General features: G+C 41.2%; 1 protein-coding gene across 3 annotated transcripts in view; it reads right to left on the minus strand.

Annotated features, from left to right (window-relative positions):
• Window positions 1–27,969, minus strand: part of LOC306982161 (FERM and PDZ domain-containing protein 4-like) — an 88,984-nt gene that overhangs the window by 43,444 nt on the left and 17,571 nt on the right. The window contains exon 1 of one of the 3 annotated variants that reach the window (XM_079581971.1): window positions 21,272–21,481. The exons of the other annotated variants lie outside the window; for them this stretch is intronic. Coding sequence (XP_079438097.1) covers window positions 21,272–21,306 — 35 coding nt within the window. The 5' untranslated portion in view covers window positions 21,307–21,481. Of the gene's footprint in view, window positions 1–21,271; window positions 21,482–27,969 lie in introns of those variants that run through there. 3 annotated transcript variants of the gene reach the window in all.

Below are 27,969 nucleotides of genomic sequence, written 5' to 3' on the forward strand. Positions count from 1 at the left end.
TTCCAGTTACTTTGTGTTCATGTGCTTTTGATGTAAGGAAGTGGGGTTTTGTCAGCAACTCCTCATATAAAAAAACACTCTTGTATGTAAAGCAACCGAGAGAACTATGTGTTAAAGGACTTATAAACAACAACATGCTAACTCAATGGCTCCATAATAAACACAGTTTGCCCGCGGATCTGTTGAGAGCAGGTCCGGTGATGGTTTTGGGCTTTTGAAAATGTGGAGGACACTTCCACTCTCCAGGCGGGTTGGGAAGTCCCTGCCTCCAGGAGTTCAAGTATCTCAGGATCTTATTCATGGATGAAGCCTGAGATTGACAGATGGATTGGAGCAGGCAAAGCAAAGGTTCTTAGATGAGGCCCAGACCTTGGAACAGTCTTACTATGAGCGTTAAAGCAACATGAACTAACTTGTCTTTGTTTATTCCTATGGAAAGTTAGCTGTTGACATGATTAAAGCAGAACTAAGTAACTTGTTTACCTTAATAAATCCTTTTCGTAGTCCCCCGGGGGGTAATACAAGTGTTAATGGGGTGATTGGGGGGTCTTTCATCTCCCCCTGGTGTCTCTGGCCAGAAAACCATACTTCGAACTTTCCCTGCTCCGACCCGGAGGTGTAATACACACTAACAGAATCACAAAAAAGGAGCTAACAGGCTAACAGGCAAAGCTAATTGCGGGCTAGCGCCACTTTAGCAGTATTTACTTTGTCTTTTCTGTCAGCGGAGTGTTTACTGTCATGGACAATTAATGAGTAAAAAAAAAAGACACCTACAGTGGCGCTTGTGGCCTCTAGGGGCATCAGCTACTTAGTTCTGCTTTAAAACAGCTCAGTCAGATCTCTTTTGAAGACCCATTTATGCACGAGTCGTTAACAGAAGCTCCTTGTTATTACTGTTGTTTATAGCCGTGTTTTTAAATGCGCTTCATAAATATATTTAACCTTCACCAAAGCTCCTACTCTCAATACTACAACATAGGGATAAAGATTGGAACCAACTACAATGATCACACCACAGCTCTGTCACAACCACAAGTTGACTGAGCCCCTAAATTAACTTGTCTATGCGACTAAGCACATCATTATCCCCTGGTTACTCTACTCCAGGCCCTTGTGGCTGAATTTGTGAGCTCCTTGTCAGCATCATGTCCGATTGGGCATTGATGTGTCACTGGGAATCTCCTAATTGCCCGCTAACGAACCTTCAACCCTTACTCTGTCTTTCTGCTAATTAATCTGCAACATACTCCTCCTGGCAACACAGCCCTGTAGAACGACACAGCCGGACCACGCGATCCTCTATTTGTTGCTCGTCTCCGTGCTCTGTGGTTTTGTTCATAAATGAAAGATAGAATTTTTAAAGTTGCCCTGGAAATGGTTGCTTTATATAGCGTTACGAGCCAGAGACAAACACGCTTTCGCTCTTAGGAAATGTTACACTCCAAAGCCCACGATCGGACAGTGTTTCGGTGGCTCAGTTTCTATATATTGAGGTCAATGTTTACGAGTATGTGGAGAAGATACAAATATTTGTTATTTGTGTGTATATATAGCATTACATTACACAAGAGACATTAAAAATAGACCAAAAGACAATTAAGCCGTAGAACAAACCACAGAAGAACTTTTTTATTTTTATCAGCAATGTCAAACTCGAGCAAACAGACCTTCACTCACCAAAGCTAATTGAGGTCTCCGAGAAGTTTATCATTTAATTAGAAGAAAACAATTCTCCGACGCAGATCTTGATAGTGGAGCGAAAACAAATAGGTATAAAGTTCAACAGACGAATTTACAAACGCAGGCACGGCGTAACTAAACAATAAAGCGGATTTACAGCCAATCATCCTGCAAACGATGCTGCTTCTCTTTATGACTGAGGGTGCTATAAAAATCCGTACTTTAGAGTAACTTTTATTTTAAAATTATGTGTGCTCTATTTGGCCGTTATATCAGAAGCTTTTTATCACTCTTGTCACGCCTCCTCACTCCTCCCCATTTGCCATAATAACTACGTTTGAGGGGGAAATCATGGCGGATTTACAGACTCCTCCTACCCTAGTGAGCATGTGCCTGAAAGGGCGGGATCTTCACTGTAGACTTGAACTACACTTGTAGGGCGAGTAGTTCGGTCGTAATCGCGCCCGCACCAATAGCTCTAATGCTAACGGCCTGTCAATCAAAGTCCGGCCCTCATTAGTACGAGATTTGTAAAATGTTTCTTAAAGCAGTACTAAGTAACTTGTTTACCTTAATAAATCCTTTTCGTAGTCCCTGTGGGGGTAATACAAGTGTTTATGAGATGATTGGAGGGTCTTTACAATACAATACACACTAATGGAATCACAAAGAAGAAGCTAACATGCTAACGGGCAAAGCTAACTGCGGGCTAATGTCACTTTAAACAGTATTTACAGTCAAGTTTGAGTGAAAAAAAAACATTTCCATCGTATAATTGGATGCACAATATCCCCTTTCCTGTCAGTGTAGTGTTTACTCTCCAAGACAATTAATAAGTTAAAAAATCGTAACTTGCTACAACATCTGCAGTTGCGCTAATGGCCTCTAGGGGGAAGAGTTACTTAGCACTGCCAGGTTTCTTTAATAATAACTAGCCCAGTGTTATCACAGGAGGAATATCTAGCTGTAGAAAGTGCAAAAAATTAGAAACCAGTCTTTAAAGCTGTTTTTAAAGTGTCTAAAGTGGAATGCTTTCGAATGGGTGACTAGCGGCTATATAAGGAGGTACTACAGCAATGGAGGACCATTGGCGGCCCCTAGTGTCGCGGTCTCGAAGCAGAGCAGCCAGTGGACATTGTTGTGAGGTTTAGCTGCGAGTCTTGCCCAGATACCTCCATGTTTGCCCCTTTTTTGTTTCCTGTAGCGCCTCTTGTGACTGTGCTGCAGGTGTGGGGGGCTCTTGGTGCCTCTTCGGTGTTTCAAAAGAAGAGATTTGTAGGTCTCGCTCAAATCCCTTTAGATACTTTACTTGAAGGGGCTAGATGCAAGTTAGCCATTTTATACTCACTACTGCCACCTCAGGTCATACGTGTAACTGCACCTTCTATATTATGCTCATGCATGATGGCACTTCGGACCTGAATTAACACCTTTTTGAGTGACAGTGCAGGATTTTAGAGGCAGTGGTGAATATGTCTGGGCTCATTCTACACCTTAGGACATTGTTGAAACATGTGGGGCGAGGAAAATACCTAATTTTAACATTTTTAAACTCCGTATAGTCTCTTTAAACACTTTGATTGCAACCCCTTGTGGCTAAATTAGGCCCTATCAATACAAATTAGCTCACAACACTGCTGTAAACCGCAAATGATTAGGCTTTCAAATTTCATTTTTCCCTAGAGAAGACTTGTAGCTTGCGCAGCACACTCTCCCCGTGCATCCCATGCACTGGACAGATGCCAACAACTAAATCAATTAAAAGCTTGCCATAAAAAGCCACACAATATTGCGAGTGAGCTATAGCTGCCCGCTCCCCTCGCACGGGGCCGGGCCTCTCACTGCTGAAGCCGTTATTCGCGACGGCGTTAAGGATTTTCTTGTCACTTCATTGTGTGGAGTAATGTACGGCACTGAGGCCGGGCTGTAGCAGACGTGTTAGCTCCACGTCAATAAAGACAAAGTCAGCAGCATCAGTCACAGCTGTCCACTGCTCTCAAAACTAAAGCCACAACGTAATAGGGTTCACAGCGGGCAAGGCCAAACACAAAATAGGGGTGAGGCAGGGAAGTTTTAGTGGGAGAAAAAAAGTTATGGCACAGCAGGGGTCTCTGGCCTGAAGCCCAAAGAGCTCTTTCAACATTTCTACATTAGCTTGATGTGTCAAAATTGATTACTGTATGGACTCACTTTTAGAGTTGCATTTTAAGTTTTGAAAGGAAACTAAATTCATGTTCTTTCGTTGTGTTGAAATATCTAGGTCAGCCGCTGTTCAGGATGTACTGCACTTCTCATAGTCACTGAAGTATATTCAAATATACAGTTGTGCTCAAAAGTTACCCCGAGTTTGCTCTTTTTAAATCATAATGAAAAAAGAAAGTACCAAAATGACCCTGATCAAAAGTTTACCCCCGTTTATAATACTGTGTATTTCACCCTTTTACATCAATGACTGCTGGGAGTCTTGAGTCTTTTGTGGTAGAAGGTTCTGTGTATGATCTGATGGTAAAGCGGCCCATTCTTCTTGTTCTTCCAGTTCCTGTAAGTTCCTGGGCTGTTTTGCATGAACTGCTTGTTTGTTGAGCTCTCCCCACAGTGGTTCAGTGATATTGAAGTCAGGAGACTGAGATGGAACTAACAAGACCTTCACTTTATTCTGCTGGAGCCACTGGCATCAGCGAAACACCTCCATATTTCACAGTAGCTATAGTTTTCATCATTGACCATAGCAAGAGCGCCGGAACTTACAGGAACCGGAGGCTTTTTGTCAAGAAGAATGGGCCGCTTTACCCTCAGAAAAAAATAAAGAACCTCATCCACAACGACCACAAAAGACTCCAAGACGTTAAAGGGGACATACACAGTATTAAAAACCGAGGTATGATCAGGGTCTTCTTTAATCATTATGATCTAAAAATAGCAAACTCAGTTGTTTGACCATAAATGACTGCACACAACTACTAACTATGAGTGTGAAAAAAAAACAATTCTGCTCGGGTATGTGAACTTTTGAGCATCACTGTACTAAGAGGGGCAGTATATTGAGGGGCAGTACCAATATATATATGTATGACCAAACATTAATGGCCAAAATCAAGCAAAAACTTATTCACATTTGATTAACAAGATGCCTAAAGAGTAAGAGTAAGTCAGTGTTTCCAATTCAAAGTTTTGGGTGACTCTGGACACAACAACAAAGTAAAAAGACACATCACTTTCAGATATTAACGGCTTGAAATAACTCGATTTAGATCAACATAGCATTTTGTTACCAGCAAAATGTCTCCAAATATCTGAAAAAAGCACAACAACCAAGCTTAAAATGTACTTTTCCTTTCCAGTCTCAAGTCTCTTAATTGCCGCTGCAGAACATGAGCTTGAGACAACTACAAAAATGCAAACCACCTTTTATTTTCTTTAGCATTGGAGAGAACACAGCTGTGCACATTCACCGCTCACACGAGGAGCAGGCGTTAGCTTTAACTGCCTCCTAAAAAGAGCTCCTCCATTTGCAGAAATGATAGGCTACAGTGCAAGGGGAAAAACAGCCAGTGTGTGCACATATGTGATCAAATCTTTATGTTTGCCGTGTGGGAGGAGGCGAGCGACGATTGATCGGCGGCGTCTCGGGATCTGAAAGTGATGAACCGATACAGGTCGATAAGGAACACAATGGGAGGTCAGATACTTTCACTGTTACTTCCTTGTTTACTTGTATGAGGCAAATCCATGCTGTGACCTCCATATCAATTTTGCATCTCAGCGGTTCGTCTCTGTTTTGAACAACACCAGACCCAGGCCTCAAAAACACTGCATTGATCCCGAGTGAATGTCACATGAAAAATCAACAGCACTAAAGGCAGAGTGAGTAAACAGTGGTGTGGTAAAGCCCCCCGTAGCTTTTATTGAGCAGGGAAGAACAGCTCAGGGCAATGGCTCCACTTCTTCAGAGGAAATGAGGTTTAAAGGATATTTTAGGATTACTTACTTACTTATTTCCTAGTGTTGTTGATTTCTGGAGATTTTTTTTTTTTTAATTCATGCAGTCGTTATATTTGAAGAGTTTAGTGGTGCTAGGCTAATGCTAGGCTAAAGCATGTCTGGTAAATAGTAGCCTGCATTAAAAACAGTCTAACCAAAGCACAGTGCACCTGAGGCAAATCACTTCAAACATCAGACTACACATATAAATGTCTGTGTTGACTGAATAATTGTTGAAATATAACCATTTTGCATTTGAAAGAACTTATATTTGAGCAGCATCAGCTTCCTGTTTGTAAGCTACACAGCGGCGGAGTGATCTGCTAGCTTACAGTAGATCTACAGTAGTTTAGCTGCGGCCGGCATTACTACACAAGGAGCTTTCTACAAATCAGATATGGCAACGTTTGGAGGACCCCATGATTTTGAAGAGGTTTTTAATGCAGGCTACTAGTTACCATAGACATGCACTAGCCTAGCACTAGCCTAGCACCACTAAACTCTGATATTTGTTCGCATTTGATCTGGTGGTGACCCAGCGGCTGTATGAGTGGTCAGCATGGCGCCTTTACTTTGCATCACTGTCTCTAGGACGCTCTAGGATCAATTGTTTGGAAGGTTTTCACTGCTGCACTAGAAAACCTATAAAACAACTGATCCTGGAGCGTTGTAGAGGCCATTCATACAGCCGCTGGGTCACTACAAAGTCAAATATGCACTAATATCAAAAAAGTTGCATCATGCAGCTTTAAGGAATACTGTATTTATTCTCTGCATTTGACCCTTACTCAATGCCGCTGGGGCGATCGCTCTGTACCATTTCTGCATTTATAAATAGGTATTTATATATATAGAAGAGGATAAATGCTAACAGCATCTTTGGTCTTTGTCTTTGTCCTTTAAGGTTATGATTAGGGTTAGGTTTAGGGTTGTTTGGATTAGTTTAGGGTCTAGATCAGGGGTGCCCAAACTTTTTGTCTCCGAGGGCCAAAATAAAAAAGTGCCTCTGAGTCTTGGGCCAAACACGGCGATGTCAAGCACAAAAAACACATATAACTGCAAATTATAAAGTTACTTTATTTTATTTTTTCTACATTTGAATTTGTTTCTATCCATGTAAATAACATGCTATATTAAAACAAATGGTAACTATGGCAAAAGCCTAGTTTTAGTAAAAAAAAACACAAAAAAACATTGTAACAATTTAGTGCAAAAAACAACACCTGTATCTACAGCACCTGCAGTAACTTTGCCTCATTTGTTAACTGAAAGAAAATGCCACATTATATTATTTTGAAAGGGGTTAGGGTTAAAGTTGCTGCTACAGCGCTCTGTAATTGATAAATACGAAGACACCCCAACAGTGTTTCCTTAACTTTGTGAAAGGAGTGAAAAGGCGCCCCCAATTTGACGCTGGTGGTCAAAAAGTGTACTGCATCCATATTTACCATGGAGAATGAATGGAAGAGAGTTAGTATTAACCACACGCAGCGCAAAAGTAGGTCACTCTCTGGCGGGCCAGCAGAATTGTTTCGGCGGGCCAAATTTGGCCCTCGGGCCCCACTTTGGGCACCCCTGGTCTAGATGCAAGTTGGCCCTTTTATACTCACTACTGCCACCTCAGGTCATACGTGTAACTGCAGCTTCTATATTAAGCAGTACATGACGGCACTTGGGACCCGCAGTAACAACTTTTTGAGTGACAGAGCATGATTTTAGAGGAAGTTGTGGTGAACAGGTCTGGGTTATTCTACACATTAGGACATGGCTGGAACATGTAGGGGGAGGAAAATACATAATTTTAACATTTTTAATCTCCTTATAGTCCCTTTAAGCTCATTTCCTGTGGAGAAGTGGAGCTCCATTGATCACGTGCCCCTCCATCAGCTGCAAAACCCACTGTCTATTATATCATTCATATTTACTCATCAGCCGGTGTGAGTTTTTCCTCCCATTTCTTCCAGTTCACATACGCAGCCTTGTACGTCCACATTTCTGGTTGGTTTGCCTTTTCCCCCTGCAAATACCCACAATGCTTTGCCTGTGTCCCTGCATTTGTTTTGCAATCAATTACAAACCCTACAGAGCGGAGCAGCTGTGACCGAACCGCCGCGGCTTAATACACGTCTCGATCTATTCATTGCTTTTTCGAAAACAGACAAATACGCCACATCTGCAGATACGCGCGTAGCATTCCGGTTCCTAAAAATAGCGCATCAGGCACTCAGCGCTGAATAAATAAGATCATACTCAAAGATATGATCGCTACAAAGAGCAGGAAACGTGTATGTGCGGCGTCGCGTTTCAAACAAGATTCACCGGAGTGAGTTTGTGGAAGATATATTGATAACTATATAAAAGTAATGGGAGAAGGATTCATGTTATAAAAAAGTGTGGGGCGTAATCTAATAAACTACTTTGATGCTAACTTTTGTAATATTTCCGTGTGTTACCTCTACATCTGCACCTCAGGAACGCTGGAACGATACGCTTTTGTCATGATACGATATGATACATAAAGCGATAGACTTTATTCTAAGTATCACGATTTGACGTTATAACGAACCTCAGTGTTTTACTCGTGATGAATTGATATTACTGATATAAACCCCGCCTTAACCAAGCTCATTTTCATCCAGTTCAGCTTTGGCCAAATTGAAAAGCTTCTTGACTGGAGCTTACAGACTATAGGCCAGAGTAACGCCTCATTTGAAAGCTAAAGCCTACAGAACTGATCCAAGACTCTTCCTCGCATTGTTGCCACTTTCTCGTCACTTTTTGGGTTTTTATAGGAGCTCTGTTGCCTATTTTTGTTGCGTTTGCCTTGTTTTTTAATCTCTTTTTTGCCGCTTGTTTTGCTGTGTTTTTTGTTGTTGTTTTGCTGCATTTTTGTTGCTTTTTCATCACTTTTCTGTCGCCTTTTTTGCTGCGTTTTTGTAGCTTTTTGTCTTGCTTTTCGAGCTCTTTTTTGTTGGCTGTTTTGCTGCATTTTTGTTGCTTTTTGTTGCTTTTTCATTTCTTCTCTGTCCCCTGTTTTGCCGCATTTTTCTTGCTTATTCACCTCTTGTTTGTCGCCTGTTTTGCTGTATTTTTTGTTGCTTTTTCATCTCTTTTTTGTTGGTTGTTTTGCAGCTTTTTTTCTTGCTTTTTTGTTTCTTTTTCATCTCTTTTTTGTTGGTTGTTTTGCAGCTTTTTTTCTTGCTTTTTTGTTGCTTTTTCATCTCTTTTCTGTCACCTGTTTTGCTGTGTTTTTTGTTGTTGTTTTGCTGCACTTTTGTTGCTTTTTCCATCTCTTTTTTGTTGGCTGTTTTGCTGCATTTTTGTTGCTTTTTCATTTCTTCTCTGTCCCCTGTTTTGCCGCATTTTTCTTGCTTATTCACCTCTTGTTTGTCGCCTGTTTTGCTGTATTTTTTGTTGCTTTTTCATCGCTTTTTTGTTGGTTGTTTTGCAGCTTTTTTTTCTTGCTTTTTTGTTGCTTTTTCATCTCTTTTCTGTCGCTTGTTTTGCTGCATTTGTCGCTTGTTTTGAATAAGTTTTCATCTTCATTTACATCTCGTTATTTGACACTTTTTTCAAGAAGCTTATAGATTTGGATAAAGTTGAACTGGAGAAAATCTGCTCGGGGCTAAGAGGTTAATGAAAACATTTGGAAAAGTGCAAATGTCAGAGGAGTTTTGCTGCTTTTTGTCTGGCTCTAATCAGCACCCCAAAAAAGGATTAACAACATCTTTAAGTCAATTATAGATTTCTTCTCTAGAACTGAGTCGGGTATTGAGTATTGCGAAACATCGTGGTTTCCAATATTTTGTCCCAGCCCTTTGTCTTACTCCTCTTTTTTCCTCTGTCTAAGCTTGTATGTTCAGTCATTTCCCTCAGCTGTGTTGGGGCAACGTGGTGGAGACGTGGCTGGCATTCTGCGCCAATGGCCTAAGCACAAAAACAGGCACACAAATTCACAAAGGCAAGCTGGATGGCAGGAGATAAAAAAGAACAGCATGATCAGTAGACTATCATGCAACATAGCGAGCCTCTGTTGACTTTCTCTATATCCAAAATGAAATAAATAGATCTAGTTACAGCAACATAATGGTGTCAAACAGACTGACACTCCTGACCTTTTGGAGCTTAAATAACCAATAGGTTTGGCCTGTGGGAGCGCGTACAGTAGTTCACAATGGGGGAAGCTCCAGTCTATTCTATGCTCATATCTGGGGCAGAACTAATAGCCTCTTTAGCAGCAGACCGACTGGGACCATCCATCTTGCCCCTGTCACACGGTTCATCCAAGAGCCAGATTTTTGAGCTTTAATAAGGTTTGGGCTCCAGGAACGCAGGGCTCGACAATTCGATGATTGTTTTGGCAAATGCTATCGGGGGGCAACGCAAATGAACTCTAATTTTAATTGGTGCGGCGCATGTGCATTTGCATATTTTACTGGATTTAATGTCTGTGTAATTAAAATTAAATATTTCGCAAAATCGAATATGCAGACATAGCCGAGGGGAAAGGAAGCGAGTTATGGGAATCCCGATTTTCCACTTTGAATTTTTTTTATTTCACTTTTTAATTTACTGGTGGAAGCATAGTTAGCACACACATAGGCATAAAGTTTAGTCAAATTGGCTCCTTATGAATGTTTAGTCTCATTCCTGCATCAGAAAATTAGGCAGATAGTCCAGTAGAAGTGAAAAACCTCATTCGGAGTTAGCTGTTTGCTAGGTTAGCATGCAGCTAGCGCGAAGGTAACGTTAGCGTTATAGCTAGAATTCTCTGCTATTAATGTATTTATGGGCTGTTGAACCTCTCTGTTTTATTTCTATTAATTCTTTAAATCGGTTTTATTCTTCTTTATTGTTTTTATCTGTTTTTTATTGTTTTATGTGCTCATTTGGAGGTGGAGTTGTTGTATTGCATTTGTTTTATGGCACATTGTAAAAAAAATAAATTGTTTGAATATGCTAGGCTATAAATAAGGTGGATCCATGTGTCTGTATCTTAAAGCAGAACTAAGTAACTCGTGCTCCTAGAGGCCTTAAGCGCCACTGCAGGTGTCGTAGCATGTTTTTTGGTTCAGTAATTGTCCGTGAGAGTAAATACTACACTGACAGAAAAGACAAAGAGAGAGAGGGATATTGTACATCCAATTACACAATGGAGATCATTTTTTTCACTCTATTTGGCTGTAAATACTGTTTAAGTGGTGCTAGCCCGCTGTTAGCTTTGGCTGTAAACCTATTAGCTTCTTCTTCATGATTACATTGGTGTGAATTGGTGACTCCGACCCGTAGGCAGCGAAATTGCAATTGTGGTTTTCTGGCCAGAGACACCATTGGGAGATGAAAGACCCTCCAATCCTCCCATTAATACTTGTATAACAGTCAGAGGGACTACGGAAAGGATTTATCAAGATAAACAGGTTACCTAGTTCCGCTTTAACCTCTTAACCCCCAACTGAGCACATTTTCTCCACTTTGGCATTACCCAAATCTAAAAGTGTGCCAGAAAAGCAGCAATAAGGTGACAAAAATGCTGCGACAATGTGACAAACAAAATTATGATCACTTTTATGGGTCTTAGCTTTCAAATGAGGCATTACACTGTTGCTCTCCAGTCGAGAAGCTTTTAAACTTTGGTCAAGCCAAACTGGAGACGATGTTCTCGGTTCAGGCAGGAGGTAAGAGGTTTATGTGGTAGAAAATACATCCATTGTAGCTGTAGGAGCTATAGGTGAAAAAGTAGTTATTTCTCCCTCTGGCCATTTGTAGGCGTTCTCTATATGAGATTTTAATGTGCTGCTTGACAAACAGCAAAATATCTGATCTTACTAGAAGTACCTAATTTAATTCAGTGTAATAAGCAAAAATAGTGAAATATTTAAAGTATACTTATTGGCCAGTGCCTCAAACCCCCATAACCAGATCTGCGTTTTATTACTGTCATATTTCGGAGTGCTTTCGCCCGCAGTGAGACCAGCCAAACCGGAGAATTGCATAAAGTAAATTCCGTCCTGAGCGGGCCATCAATAAATTATGAAGACATGAATTTTGAAGCTATTAAAGCGCGGTTATCTCCCGAAGATTTGCTTCAGAAACCGCCGTGTGAAACTTTTTTTTTAAGCTAACAAGAACCAAATCATGAATTAAACACTAAAATTGTACGTTTCATTTCTGACAACCACAAAGGAAGATATTTATAGCTTTTTCTTGTGTCCTACAACCAAAGAACAGGGCTAAAATGTTTAATTATTAAGAATATGTGGTTATAAGGCATGTACAGTATGGGCTGTGAGCATTTTGCTACTTGTCCCGGGCCGCTGTTGACAATATGTGAGCTGACATGTTAATATATGGTAGGTGTGCGTTGTGGCACCTATGGCGTGTTTAGAGACGCCGTGTGTCGCATAATAAAAGCCCAGATGTGGAGTCGATGGAGCAGAAATGGTGAGAAAATGTGCTAGAAATGCACAGTGAAGGTTTTAATAATTCATATGTTGTGAATGAATCATATGGTTGGAAGAAAAACATAGGAATAATGCACAGTTTTGGGCCATAAGTGACGGCAAATGCAATTTTCTTATATATTACAAAAACAAGCTCTTGCAAGAATGTTTTATAAAAAGAAAATCTGCATTGAAGGCGAGGCGGGCGAAGTGTCTTGCCCAAGGACACAACGACAGTGTGCCTCTTCAGGAGCTGGGAGTCTAACCCCCGACCTTTCTATGTACGGGAAACCGTAGCACATGGAGGAAACAGGGCAGGCTGCCTTCAGTCTCCTCTGATCCTCCGAAACGGTGCAGCCCTGTTTCAGAGCGTGGTGTCCTGCACTGGTCACCTCCTCCACCTCCTCCATCTCCTGCCCAGATCCCTCCCCTCCCAGTCTTTCACCATCTTCTGTTAGCTGTCTGTCTTCTTCTAGTTAGCTGTTTACTATTAAAGCTGCTTCATTCGGGATCATTATGGACTCTCCGCAGTAAAGAAAAATCCACAAAGCGCACAAAAACACGGCAAAGACTTACAAAAGTATCCAGTAAAACAATGTGGAACACAAAAACCACAAATGCAGCTCGTAGAAAAAGGCAAAAAATGCCGCTGTACCAAGAGAGAGGGAGGTTGCTGCCAGTTTACACTTGGAGTGTAGGTGTTTGGTATATTCAATAATAGATTAGATAGAATAATAGATAATAGACTATACTTTCACTATCATCACATGCAATTGAAAATCCTTTGAAAAACACGTTTCTGAATGTTTGTACATCAATATAGTCCAAGTATTACACTATATTAGAACTGTACAATGATCTATTGCCAAATTATCATTATGGCAACATTAGGTGACACAATGTATCTTAAAATCACTGAGGTCGTCCAACAAAAACCTAACTGGTAACGGAAAAATGTACATTAAGTTCAGTTTTAGTCATTAATTCCCGGATTTAACCTCCTTTCTCCAATTTGGCTTTAAATTCTAAATCTAGAAGCTTCAACATCAAAGACAAGCATCAGTAAAGCGATGAAAATGCAGATGTAAACGCAATGAAGAGTGACAAAAAAGTGATGGAAATGTGACAAAAAGCAAAGAAAAAATAGATGAAAAAGCGACAAAAAAGTGACAAAATCTCAACAAAAAAGTGATAAAAAAGTGACAACAATGTGGCAAAAATGTGACAAAAAAGCAATGACAAAATGGATGAAAAAGCAACAAAAAATGACAAATACGCAGCAAAATAGTGACGTGAAAACGAAACAAAAAGCCACAAAAGAGCAAAAAAAAGAACCTGCCGGAAAACCAACAAAAAAGTGGGGAAAACACGACAGAAAAAGTAACAAAGAATAGAGAAAAACACTGTTGCACCCCATTCGAGAGCTGAAGAAAATGTGCCCGGCTCAGGACGAGGCTAAGAATTTAATTGGATTTTAGCGGCGTTTTGGTCTGGTTAGTCTTGTTTGAAACAATGTGATGAAAAAACAAACTGCTTACAATGTTAAAATCTAATGTCTGGTGCAGCAATATCAAGCATCAAATAATCAGTAGACAATGTTTAGTCATTCTGCAGCTTCAAAATGGGTCAAAAGTTGAACCTTAAAGTCAATCATTTGCTCGGAGGCAGCCTCATCCCCACAATCCACTGCACACAGATGGAGATTAAAAAGCCCTGATACAGCAATTAAAGCAACTTCTTCAACACTTTATAGGAGATATTTCAATACTAAGTGTCGCTCAATGGCGCTCGAATGGCTTTTGCCTTCTCACCATAGGCCTCCATTAAGAATACATGAGATGCTAAAGTGCTAACCGCTCTCCTGAGAGGAAACACACTGCATGCCAAAGTCTATTAGCCCCATATTATTCCTACACAAAATGATATCAACAAAGTGTGATTGGGAAGTGACGGCAGAGTTTAAAAAAAAAGCTATTCAGATTTGTGATACGCAATAAGTCGGAAGGAAGAAGGAGTAAAATGTTTTGATCTAATTTGCGTCATATCAGTGCATTATCTGAGCGTAAAGTGGCGCTGATTGGAAATTATGACAGGAAAATGTGCTAATCAAAGAATAATATCAGCTTTTTACAGGAAGTTGACACCACAGGGAGTTATCAGGGTGAATGGTGGAATGATTTGGAGGCTTTTATTTTCATAAAGTGAAGAAATGAGCCGAGCTTTAGCGTTATATATTTACTTATCGTTAAAGGTGCCCCGACACAAAAAAGGAACAGTAGGCAGACATCCAAATGTACCAGACAAAGAGTGTCCTCTTCCGTTGAAGCCAAAAACGGAGCCAAATAAAATGCTCATATTTCAGGCCTTCTTCACCTGACAATGCAAACAAATGTACAGCAACATCAGACAGTTTACAAAGTGACAAGGCCAAAAAAGTGAAGCAAGTTGATACAGCATGTAAACTTAATAAAACCATTTAAAACTCAAGCCTTACACCTGTACCTGTGGCTAAAACCTACAGCAAGGAACAGTCCTGACCAACAGGGGTGCAGATCCCGGTTTCAAGGGTGTGTAGAAATAAAAACAATAATGACTTACAAGCCTGTATTATCAGGTTTGTCAAAGCGCTACACAGTCGTCGTTAATCGCTTCATATTTGGTGGTAAATGGTAAAAATGGTAAATGTTCTCAACTTCTATAGCACTTTTTTACCTTCATCAGGCACTTTACAGCAAGGAACCAGTCACCCATTCACTCCCTCACTCACACCAGTGTACGCAGACACTAGTAGCCACAACTGCCCTGGGGTAGACTGACAGAAGCGAGGAGACCAGTCTGTGCCATCGGCCGCTCCGACCACCATCAACCACTCACTCACTAGATTTACCCAGGCTTCCAGGCTTTCCCAAACGGTCTCCCATCCAAGTACCAGGCCCGACCTGCTTAGCTTCAAAGATCTGATGGGATCGGGAAGAGCAAAGGATGTATGTGTATTATACAAATATTACAAAGCATTTCATTAAAGGGACTATACAGAGTTTAAAAATATTTAAATTATGTATTTTCCTCCCCTACATGTTCCAGCCATGTCCTGATGTGTGGAATGAGCTCAGACCTGTCCAACTGCCTCTAAAATCCTGCACTGTCACTCAAAAAGGTGGTGCTTCGGGTCTGACGTGCCGTCCGTCATGCACAAGCTTAATATAGAAGCTGCAGTTACACGTATGACCTGAGGTGGCAGAAGTGAGTATAGAAATGACACCTAGCATCTAGGCCCTTTAACCCTTGTGTGGTCGAAAGCCACTGGAGCCCACAGCCTATCAAAATGACCCAAAAGCCACTGAAGATTTTTGTAAAAAGAAGCAGAAAAAAACATGAATGTATGGTTATTTTAAGGCTCTTTTTTTGGAGTGTACATTTTTTACATTAGGGTCTTGAAAGAGTGCAAAATTGAAGGATCACACCAAAGAAGGCCGAAGAAAAGTTCTAGTCAAACATTGATTTTACTGATAATAACTGATTGACAATTCCAAAAAAATAATTGCATAAATGTATGATGTAAGAGTATGTTTTTTGCTTTATTCGAAGCTGATTGTCTAGTCAGAAAGCAGAATGAATCCCAAACAGTTTCTATGACTAACACCAGTTTTTGATCAACATAATAAGACTCTCTCTCTGATCCAAATACGGACGACCAAAATCCCAGCACACTGTGTCAAATCAAGTCCAGATTGGTGTGAGTGCAGAGCAGGTCTCCAGCTCAGAGTCCACACATCGTGAGATTAATAAAGGTAAAACTTCTTTGTGTCCTAAAAATGCAGCCCAGGATGAGCTGTGCCGTAAGATTATACAAGCTATAAATGCTCCTTGCCGCCCAGGGCAAACTCGCGGTGCCATTTTTATCGTGAATGAAACGGCCGCAGTCGCAGCCCGTCCCATCGTGATCAGCAACAACCAAATCCCTTAGGAGGATTATCCCAGCGCAAATCAAGAAACGCCTGCAACTTCAAGGGTGACTCTGACACGAGGGGGCGGAGCCGGCCGTAACCTTTTGACATCCGGGTGTTTTCTCAAAGCAAAGAACACAATCATCTGCAACGTGTCATTGAGGTAAACAAAGGAAAGTCAGGCGGAGACGTGGAGAAAGTCAATGCAAAGGTCGTCCACTTGTGTCAAACTGAAAATTACGATTTGCAAAGAAAAGAAACCGGATATTTATGACAAAACATTGCACACTATATTACACTATATGAAATACTATATTACTATATGCAATGACATGAGGACCTCCAATGGAAGTCACATAAATAAATAAAAAAGTCATCAATACACACTAATGGAATCACGAACAAGAAGCTAACAGGCAAATAGGCAAAGCTAACTGCAGGCTAGCGCCACTTAAACAGTATTTACAGCTAAGTTTGAGTGAAAAAAATGATCTCCATTGTGTAATTGGACCCCTCCTGGAACCGCCACCTTAATGTGGTGGAGGGTTTGAGTGCCAAAATGATCCTGGAGCTCTGTTGTCGGGGGCTTCGTACCCCTGGTAGGGTCTCCCAGGGCAAACAGGTCCTAAGTGATGGGTCAGACAAAGAGCAGTTCAGAAGCCCCTTATGAGAGACCAACAGGCCCGTTTAATCATGAGGCCGACCTGTGGACCCACCACCTGCAGGAGGAGCCATAGGGGCTGGTGCAATGTGATTTGGGCAACTCCAACAGCTGCCCCCACGACCCAGCAACGGACAAGTGGAAGAAGATGGATGGATAGATGTGTAATTGGATGTACAAAATCCCTCTCTCCCTTTGTCTTTTCTGTCAGAGTAGTATCTACTCTCACGGACAATTAATGAGTAAAAAAAACGTAACATGCTACGACACCTGCAGTGGCGCTTATGGCCTCTAGGGGCATGAGTTACTTAGTACTGCTTCAAGATACTGAGTAGAAATTTGGGGCTCGACCTGTAAAACGAACACTGTTTATTCTACAAAAAAGGGCTCTAAAAACAATATATAGGATTAGATATAGAGATCCATCAAACCCATTATTTATCAAATGTAAGTCACTAAAATGTTATGACATAGTTGACAATAATATTCTTCAGATTTTGCATGAAGCCAATAAAAAATACTGTCAACGAACATCCAAGAAAAGTCTTTATAATCTGAAAGGAACAGACATCATAAAAAAACACGTTCAATTCCAAAGCAATGGAACAAAACATCACAGTGACTGAGGAATTAATTTATGGACTGCACTTCAGAAAGAAATAAAAGAGTCAGGAACTCTCCTGGAATTCAAGAAACACATAACGACAATGTTAAAGGAGCATGGAATCTAGACTTGGACATAAATAATGTGAGATATACACATATATATGGGCAGTTGGAGGTCCAAGTGGATCGTGGAGTAACAAGGGCAGATGTCATAAGAGTGATGTTCTTTTCTGCTCCTTTTAGTAAATAAATCAAAAATATAAGTTGTGGTCCATTCATTTTTAATGCGAGCCTCTCCACGCAGTAAAGCACACACAGCTTTTTAACCAGACTACTTTAAAATTCTGCTCTAGCATCCTGAGATTGCAGGTGAACGTCTGCAATCAGATAAGATAAGGCTATAGCGCTGCTCTCTGAAAGATGCTATGACTTGCACAAAATCAATAAGGCGGGAGGGATTCACGGGTGGATGGTCCGCGAGGAGGTTGCGTGTTCTATTCCCAGGGCAGCCTGCATTAAAGGGATACAGCTGCATTAACAAAAAGAAAGACAAATCCGTGATAGTGACAGCCTCTCAAACTTGGGAGTGAAAACATCCAATTAGGCGGATTTCTATTCTTGAAAACATATCGTCTGAAGAGCTCCTCAAAAAAAAAAAAAACTTAATATCTCATGACTGGGCTGTACAATGGGACTTTTGCCCTGTGAAGTAGCAGCTCGCGTTGGCAATAAGCTGAAGGCAATTTGGCAACAGTTTATGTAATCTGATACAGAACACAAACACCGCCTGCTGGGAGAGTGCGGCAGCCAGATACCAGCGCTCCGGAGCCAGAGATTGTGCACATGATAGATAAACTTCCTATTACTACTGACACATAGAAACGGGTGGATGTGACCGGTTGATAACACACGGGGAAGTAGGGGAGCCGAGGGAAGTAGTAGTAGTTGTGGTAATGCTAGCAGTAGGAGTGGAAGTAGAAGAGCAGTGGTACAGTGAAATGATTTGCAGTAACAAGTAGAAGTGGTAACAACAGAAATATTGGCTGTGCTGAAGCATAAACATTGCTTTCTGCTTCCAGCTTGGCCCGGAGGAGACTTGAATACACTGCTGCGATGTGACTAATGCACTGGAAGAAGAATGATGATCTTAAAGTGATAGTCTGTAAGTTTGCAAAGTGAGGAGAGATTTGAAAGGGAGCAATTTCCTCCCGACTTTAACCAGAAAGCCCTTCTTGCAAGGCCAATTGACTCTTCAAAACATAACTACGCCCAAGGAGTGACTTTCTGTTTCGATCTAGCACGCCAAAATAAAAGCACCATCTTGTTCATTAGTTCAGCAGTTCATTAGTTCAGCTTTCTTTCTGCCTAACTATAAACAGACAAAACACTTTCAATGTTCTTGTAATGTTGCAAGTACCCACTGAACTAATCAATGAGACGAGCTGTGTGCTTTTATTTTGGTGTGCTGGATCGAAACAGGAAGTCACTTCTTGGGTTATGATGTTAAGATGAGTCCATTTAGGCATGAAATCTAAACCTCCTATTGCCAATGGAACAAGCACATTTTAATTCAGACTATTTAGGGGAAAATAAATATGTTGCTCGTTCCATTGGCATTTGCTTTTATTTATCTGATCTTAGATTAGTTCAAACCGACGCAAATTCAACATTAAGTACCTTCATTCAAGAGATTTTAAGTAATTTCTCTAATTTAAGATGGTGTTTTCCCCCAGTGTGTTCTGTAAATGTATTGATATTTGGAAGTAACGTCGATTATTTTACTTATTATCTGAATTCTGACAATGGGACAAGGACAGCAAAACAGGTTTACTACTGCCCCCAGTTTTGTTGAGATTTATAGCTCGCCATCAAAAGTTATGGATACTCAGCTACTCAACCCCTAAAGTTTATGAAGCAAAGCATCCGGCAAACAGTTTCCAAATAACATTAGGAGGCTCATTAGTTCACCCTGGCCATCTGGACAATGACAACACTGACGGAACAAGAGGCTAAAAATCACCGGTTTATAAACATTTTTAACTATGGCAACCAACACCTTTCTTTCCTTGGATCACGTGGGCCACTTCAGTCACAGTAACATAAAGTAACAGCGATCCAATGTACAAGTAACTACATACAACCACTAAGTCTTAATTCTCCCACTCCTTATGCGGGGGGTCCAGATGTGGTGCATGTGTGTGGAGGTTTAAAAGATTTCCAGGAGCCATGTTGTGGAAAGGCTTACACAGAACTGACACCACATGGATCATGCGAGTGTCCATGTCATCGCCACAACTTACAATGCCATTCTTGGTTCAGAGATCGGATAAGCTTGGGTGGAAAAATCTCTAAGAACACCAAGTTTCCTAGCACGTAAACGAACGTATAGCATCTAGTGCAGGGCGATCACATTTTTTCGCTTCTTCCTCCAGTTTGTGTACGTCCCATGTTGCTATAAGTGCCATTCATTGTACTGGCATTACTTATTGAACACTAAGACATTGCTCAACCTCGCCAGAACTGCCTCAATCTATGCAAACAAATAGCAGTCCACCCAACAACTTGACTTATTAACATCAACTAACGTCTATATTGAACATAAAAAGCTGATTTTTGTTATAAAGGTTGCCATAATAGATCTAAGAACACCCTAACTCCAGAATAGGAGCTTATTTTAGACAGAAGGCACCTGTTAATAGTAAAGAGACAGTGATTATCAGTGTTCAGTGTTGGGATTATAGTGACGTAGCAAGTTACGATTTTTTAACTTATTAATTGTCTTGGAGAGTAAATACTACGCTGACAGAAAAGGCGAAGGCAGAGAAGGATATTGTACATCCAATTATACAATGGAAATATTTTTTCACTCAAACTTGGCTGTAAATGCTGTTTAAAGTGACACTAGCCCGCAGCTAGCTTTGCCCGTTAGCATGCTAGCTTCTTCTTCGTGATTCTATTAGTGTGTATTGGTAGCTCCGGCCCGGTGGCAGTCAAGTTGCAAACATGGTTTTCTGGTCAGAGACACCAGGGAGAGATGAAAGACCCTCCAATCATCCCATAAACACTTGTATTACCCCCACAGGGACTACGGAAAGGATTTATTAAGGTAAACACGTTACTTAGTACTGCTTTAAGTCATATGAGTAAGACTAAAACCTGAGTTAAAGAAGCTGTACCTGATTTTTTTTTTCTAGTTATGGAATGATGTTTGTCCTCTTTGGAATACTTTAAACTCAGACCTTTGTGGGGAAAAATAACACTGTGCAATTAATTATAAAGCATTTGAGACTATTTCATGGACTTGCAAGCAAGTTTTGGAGCATGTTTGTGAAAGTAACCCTGAAAAGTGACCCTGCAAGTTGTAAAATGTGCCATTAAACTCATCCCTGTGAAGAATTGGGATGCAGCAAATCTGTTAAGAAAACAAGGGTTTGAGTTTGGATACGAACTAACATTTCAATTTAGTGCTTTCCTCTCTTATTGTTTGAATAAAAATATCAGGTGTAGCACCTTTAAGGTAAGAGGTACTGCCAGACTAAAAAGGTCATGACCCAGTAGTTTATGAAACATTTGACACCAGCCGTATCGATCGTCTCTCAGCAGAGCGTAAACTTTCGAGATGTAATCCTTAAGACCGGATTGCAGATAGTGATCTATGTACAATGCACTTGCAGCGTCAACTATGAATATATATCCGAATGCAAAGCCCGTGAAATAATGCGTCAACCATAATCCCACGCAACAAGATGAAAGACCCTTCTCGATATTTACAGTTTGATCGTGAAGTTTATGCTGCCTGTTTGCACTGGCTTCAAACTCATTATTGCTTAGGAACAAAAGCTGCACTTTAAACTACAGAAACAATGACTTTTGTGCATTCCAAAAAACGTCCGTCCTCAGAAATGACCGCTGACACTTGCAGGAATATCACGCGCAAACTCAAAAAAACTCACCTGGACAACCTCGGCATCTTGGAGAAGCCAAACATTTCCACGCGACAGTCCCGTGTGTGTGTCCGATCCCAAATAGGAAAGAAAAAAAACAAAAAAAAAACAATCCCGCTTTCTTTCAACCCGGATCCATATCAGTGTTCAATAAAATCCCACGTGAAATTCCCGGATTTCACTGCTGGCCATGGAGAGAAGGGGAGGGGATTTGCAAAAAACGGTGAGTGTCCCGTTTGGAGATGCGAGAATCCTTTAGCGCCGTAATGGGCTGCGTGTTGGAGGCGAATGATGAGAGAGGGAGAGAGAGGGAGAGAGAAAGAGGAGGGGAGGGGACAATATAGATGACAGCTGCTCCCTGGTTGTGGCTTTGTACCCTCGCTGGATAAAGGAAGCGTGTATAGTCCTCCACCGAGGGGGTAAGGAGAGGGAAGAAGGAGCGAGCAATCAGAATGAGGGATGGGGGCACGGACCAACGGGGGCGTGAAAGTGCTTGGCTGGAGAGGACTGGAGTAGCATCCACGAATAGAGGAGGGGGGAGTGATAGGAACGCTGACGGTGCAGTTTGGACAGCACGGGACATGGGATTTTCCTATGTGGATATTAGACTCTGGGATTGTGTTGTTATTAAAGAAACACTTCAGGGAGGTTTGTATGGTGTAGATATTATATGGATAAAGGGGCTAATATCACAGCACGTGCTCCGAAATGCAATAAAGTTTGCCCTTCGACCATCCCCCAACAATACATCCGATATGGAGAGTGAATGGGGGGGGAACACGATTGGATTAGAAGCTGGGAGATACAGTACGACTCTTATCACGATTACTGATGCTGCGTCAGAGTTGAAAGATCTATAACATAATGGAAGCAAATCAAGTCAAGATTCATAAATCGCTTTTCACCGATAAAAGTCACAGAATGCTGTATTTGACTGGAGGCCAATGGAGTATCGATCCAACGCCGGTGTCTGGGTTGTACCTGTCAAAAACCCAAGTGCAACTGCTCGTACTACTAAAGTGAAATATAAACGAGTACACTGCTGCACAGGGCTCCAAGACTCTCCATGATACTTGCAGCAGGATGATGGAAAACTGTCTGATATAAGAACAACTACTACTACTACGAGCCTACTATTACAGCAAATACAACTTTAATAATAATGTGACAAGTATTAAAGTATTAAAGTATTAGTCTTGTATACACATTCACTCCATGCTCAATAGTGGTTAGCTTTTACAAGGTTTTGCTTGTACTGCTGCAGCTAAAGATGTCAAAATATGGGTTACACTTTATAATAACTACACCTTTATTGGCCTTAAAGGTGCACTATGCAATTTTCACCTTTGCTTTCCCTCACAGTGGCCTCTTTGATGCTGCAGAAGCATTTATTTTTAGGGGTCCGTACCAGAAACTGACCAGAAACCCCAAAACAATTGATGGTGGAGCATTGTAGAGGCCACTGTGAGGGAAAGCAAAGGTGCCATGCTGCACCCATAACGCCACTGAGTCACTATAAGGTCAAATATGCTCAAATATCAAGGTCTTTTGTTACACAAAAAAGTTACACAGTGCACCTTTAATAAATGATGAATTCATTAGTTCAGTGTGATTAACTACTTAACCACTACAATTAAAGCCTAACTCATAATGAAGGGTTCTTCTCTTCTTCATTGTTCAAGTGATTAAGTGTTAGTCACTCTTAACAGTTCGGCTTTACCTAAATCTAAAAGCTTCTCGACTGGAGAGCAACAGCGTGATGCCACATTTGAAAGAAAACTGATTGTAACTTTTTCAAGTTTTTACCACTCTTTTGTCACTTTTCTATTTTGTTTTTGGCGTTTTTTCGTCAAGTTTTTGTCACTCTTTTGTCACTTTTTTGGCGGCATTTTCATGCTCGTTTTCTCCTCGTTTTCCTCTCTATTTGGACTTTTCTTTTTGTCAAGAATCACTAAGATTTGGGCAAAGCCAAACTGGGGAAAATCTGCTAATTTCAGGCGGGGGTTGCAAAAGTCACTTTTTTCTTCTCGCCATGGAACTGTCTGTTACAAAAGGTTTCCATGGCCATAAGGAAAAAGTGACTACATTTTGTTTTGCAGCTCAGGGCGCAAGAACAAGAACTTCTTGCATCTTGTGAAGTATGAATAAGCCTTAAGGCTAAATAAGGTGTTGTTAATATTAAGTGTTACCAAAATATGAGGGTTTAAAGATAAAAACTACTACTTTCTGAAATTCAAACATAATAAATGATTTAATTGATCCACATCTTCTGTGCCTATACAGCTACGTTATAAGAAAACCTATATAAATACATAGATTAACTGGTCTTGATATTCACAGCATACCCTTAAATCCAAACTCTTCTACTTTGCCTTTTTCCTCAGTGCAGCGCTCAGTTTAAATTGACCAAACCTTTGACTTTGCTACGTACTTAACAAGTCGGCATGTTTTTTTCATTCAAGCGCACAGATGGAGCATGCTGCTCTCTCGATCTGCCCCGATGCCACCGGGGCCAAGGATAAACCCTCTTTGACCCTGACCATTCAACAAACTGCATTAATTGGAAACAAAATGGCGGACCGCTATTCTAAAACTTGTGCAAATTAGTCGACTGAGACGGACATAGCTGTATAATTGGGAATTTAATTATATGAAGTGTACACAACAGTTGGTTGATCGCTGAAATAATGGCATGACTTGGCGTTTTCGAGCCAAGAAAGACAACAATCAACACAAGAGGATGTAAATCTACTGTTTGAGTCAATTCCAAGCCTGGATAAATGACCAAATGTGCTCCAACATACAAAAAAAGACTCGAGTATCCAAGGCAATGATATGGCTGTCTCTGCTGTTAATGAAAAATGATAAAAGGAGCCCCATTCTTCTCTGGCCGGTGCACTTTCCCGATGGAACAAAAAGTCTAATAATATTTCTGGTTTGCATCGACTGGCTCTGCTGTCACGGCGGGGCAGGGGAGCAGCAGCGCTAACCCAAATGTGAAATGAGGGAGATGGACTCGAACGCTACAATATTGAAGATTTCATACGGAGTTATTCTGACGGCTCGGGACGGGCCGATCACTGTTTGAGAGCGCGCGAGTGTCTCCTCGGAGCGGGGTCGTAATGCATATTTGATTACCCTGAAAGTTTGGGGAGAAGTTTTAAGAGCAGCCTGTTTTACATTGAAGGAAAGCTTTTACTGATGTATTACACGCACTTGGGGAAAATGTAGGCAGTGCACTTATTATTAGAGTAGTATATCGATAGGAAACAAAAATGCATGGTGATTATGCAAATAACCTAATAAAGAGAGAACTGAATGGATCGAGTATTATGTAATGTTTTAATGGACAAAGTAATTAAAGGAACAGGCCACTGTTTTTGCATACTGAGATGTTCTTACCTGAGCTTAGACGAGTTGATGAGTATCTGTCTGGTTCTTGTGCGTGCGCTCAGTCACGCTAATTTCGTTTGCATTTAGCCTCTCCTCCTCTCCTCTATGGGGGTGGAGTTAGAAGTGACCAAGCTCTTCCACGTTTCCCCTATTCAACCTTTTAACCCTCACCTTAACCAAGCACATTTCTCCAGTTTTTGATCTAAAAGGTTCTTGGCTGGAGACTTTACAGCCTATAGGCCAGTGTAACGCTTCAATTGAAAGCTAAGATCGGCAAAACTCATCTAAGCTTTACCCTTGTTTTTGTAGTCAAGTTTTAGGTGTGTTTTTTTTTTTTATTACGTTTTCATTGCACCTGTGTCTCATTTTCATTGCTTTTTTGCTGCATTTTTGTCACATCATTGTCTTTTTTTGTCGGTTTTAGCTTTCAAACGTGGCTTTACTCTGGCCTAAAGGCTGTAACCCCAGTCGAGAAGCTTTTACATTTGGGTAAAGCTGAACTGGAGAAAATGCACTTGGTTAAGGCGGGGGTTAAATACGTTTACCTGAGGGGTACTATATTGTAAGGCATAATAATACCTTAGGAGCACTTCGACGTCTGCGCAGTAAAGTCATTATTACGCCTTACAGTATAGTACGTGGAAGAGCTTGGTCACTTCTAACTTCACAGCTTGGGAGAGGCTAAATGCTAACAACATCTTTGGTCTTTTTGCATGACTGAGTGCACGCATAAACACCAGACAGGTACGCATCAACTCGTCTAAGCTCAGGTAAGAACATATCTCAGTATGAAAAACGGTGGCCTGCTCCTTTAAGACTTATTTTGGCATCAAGACAAGCTAAATTAGTATAGATTGGCTTTATTTTGTCCATTGTCTCTGTAAGCCGGCAGAGGAAAGAAAAACAAACATTTGACAATAAATTATAGTTGGCTGGAGTTAATAGAATGGCCTCATGCTTCTTGTTGCTATATTTTTAATGCTTAAACACTGCCTGACCAAACAAAAAGTCGCGCCTTTAGCTCGGATTACAGCTGCATCCTCTGCACCAAGATCCTGTACTGATGGTGGGAGAGTGTGACCACAGCGCAAAGCCTTCTACAGCACATCCCAAAGATTCTCAATGGGGGTAAGATCTGGACTCTGGTGAACAACTCTTTCACAATGTAAGACCCAAGAATCCCGGCCTGTTGTCTTGGAATACACCCGTGCCAACAGGGAAGAAGAAATCCAGTGATGGAATAACCTGGATGTTCAGATCGTCAGCTGATCACCCCAGGGCCTAGATCATAACAGTTCAAGCCTGGTGAGGTTTTTGTTGTTTTGTTTTGATCAGGTAGTGTAGATGTACTGTAATATCTATATGTATATCTGTAGACAAAAAGGCAACATATTCATTTATATTCCTTGTTGTGTTTTACATGGCCATTTCAAAAGATAATATCTGTTGCTAACTGCTACATTAGGATTATTTAGAGGAAATCCCAGGCTCTTCCCAATCTACGCAAAGTCTCCCACTCTAAAACAAAGCACGACGCTCTCCTTTGTCCCATTTCATAAGCCGCACACCCATTAATGTTCAGATGCTACAAAGCCCGGCGTGTTTGTGAGCGAACGATAAATAAGAATTCCCACGTTGCGGCGGCGGTCTCCTTCTCCGGTCTCCGTGCAGCGGCGGTTTCATCAGGCAGGGTTTGATGCAAGAAGCTGCTTTGATGACCCTAGTCCTCCCCAAGGCTGAGAGCGGCAGACGCTTCAAAGCACCGTAGTGCGGGTGACTCTTAATTTTGGGTCCACAAATGACGCTTTATCTTTTACTGTATCCAATTTCCCGTCAGGAGGCCACACAAGGCACGAATTGAACTATATTGGTTAAAAACATCAGATCATTTTACTTTGGGTGGCTGGTTTTGCTTGATTTACTACAGGAGTCTATGTTTAAGCTCAACATTATCTATTTTCTTTAACCACATTGGATCAATCTGACGACAAAGTAAGCAATTTTGTATATATATTTTTAAATATGCATGCGTGACCCATAATCTCGAGAGTTTGACTTCTTGACCTCTAACTTTTTGCGCCCAGAGGCCAGCGCAGCCCTGAAATATTTAATCGCCTGAAAGTGATGAAACCATTAAAAAAGCTTCCTCTCTGAAAACGACGCTGAAAAATGTACAAGGTATGTTTTAGGGAGCGCATGCCGTGATCAGCGATGTCATCAGCAAAGCAGCTGCCCGGTGACTTGGCAGTTTTTAAACAAGATTCCCTTCAAGCCTGTCTCAGATATTTAAGATTATAAGTAAGTGAGACACTGTGGGCCGACCTGACCAGCAGGTTTTTGGAGGTCGGGGAAACCGTAGCACCCGAAGGTCGCCTCAGTCTCCTCTGAAACAGTTCAGCACATCCTGGGTTTGTCCCTGTTTCAGAGCGTGGTGTCCTGCACTGGTCAGCTCCACCTCCTCCTTCCTCTTCCTCCTGCGCAGCTCGATCTGCCCACAACAGTCTTTCACCATCTTCTAGCAGTTAATCTGGTTTAGTCTCCAGTAAACGGCCAGTTGCCAGAACAAGAGAAGGCATGTGTGGCTGTGAGTCTCGCCAGAACACCTCCTCGTATGTCCCTTTTTTGTTTCCTGTAGCTCCTCTTGTGACGCCTCCACTGTGCTGCAGCTGTGAGGGGCTCTTGGCGCCTCTTCAGCGTCTCAGAAGACAAAATTTGTAGGCCTCAAATGTGTTAAACTGATAAGCTAGCTTTGTTTACTTTTAAAAAGTCTCTTTAGGAACATAATGGACTCTTCGCAGCAAAAAAAATCCACCAAACCCCACAAAAACACGGCAAAGATGTAAAAAGTATCCAGTAAAACAATGTGGAGCACAGAAACAACTAATGTTGTTCACAGAAAAAGGCAAAAATGCATCTGTACCAAGAGAGAGGGAGGTTGCTGCCTGTTGTTATGATCTATTAATTCAAAACATCAGCTTAAAAATGCAGTTTTAATCTTTACTCTCCTCAAATAAAGTGACAGTGAAGTTAGACTTAATAAGAGTTGCCAGACTGCCCCGAAACTTTATCTCTCCTTCAATAAATTCCCAAGTCTTAGATAAGGCAATAATTAAGCCAGGGGTCCCCATTAGGCCCTTTCGCAGTAAATCAAGCATTAGCCGATTGAAGGTTGACGATACTGTGTCTTCTCTGTCCCTGTCCCGTGTCTCCCTGTTGAACAGCTGCCGGACAGGGGGGACATTGAGACCTTACTTTTATCTCTCGCCGTCTGATTTTTGTCTCGGAAAAACCTCCACTGCACGTTACAGTGGGGA

The sequence above is a fragment of the Gobius niger genome, assembly GCF_951799975.1.
Source record: "Gobius niger genome assembly, chromosome: 23".
In the NCBI taxonomy this organism is placed as follows: Eukaryota; Metazoa; Chordata; class Actinopteri; order Gobiiformes; family Gobiidae; genus Gobius; species Gobius niger.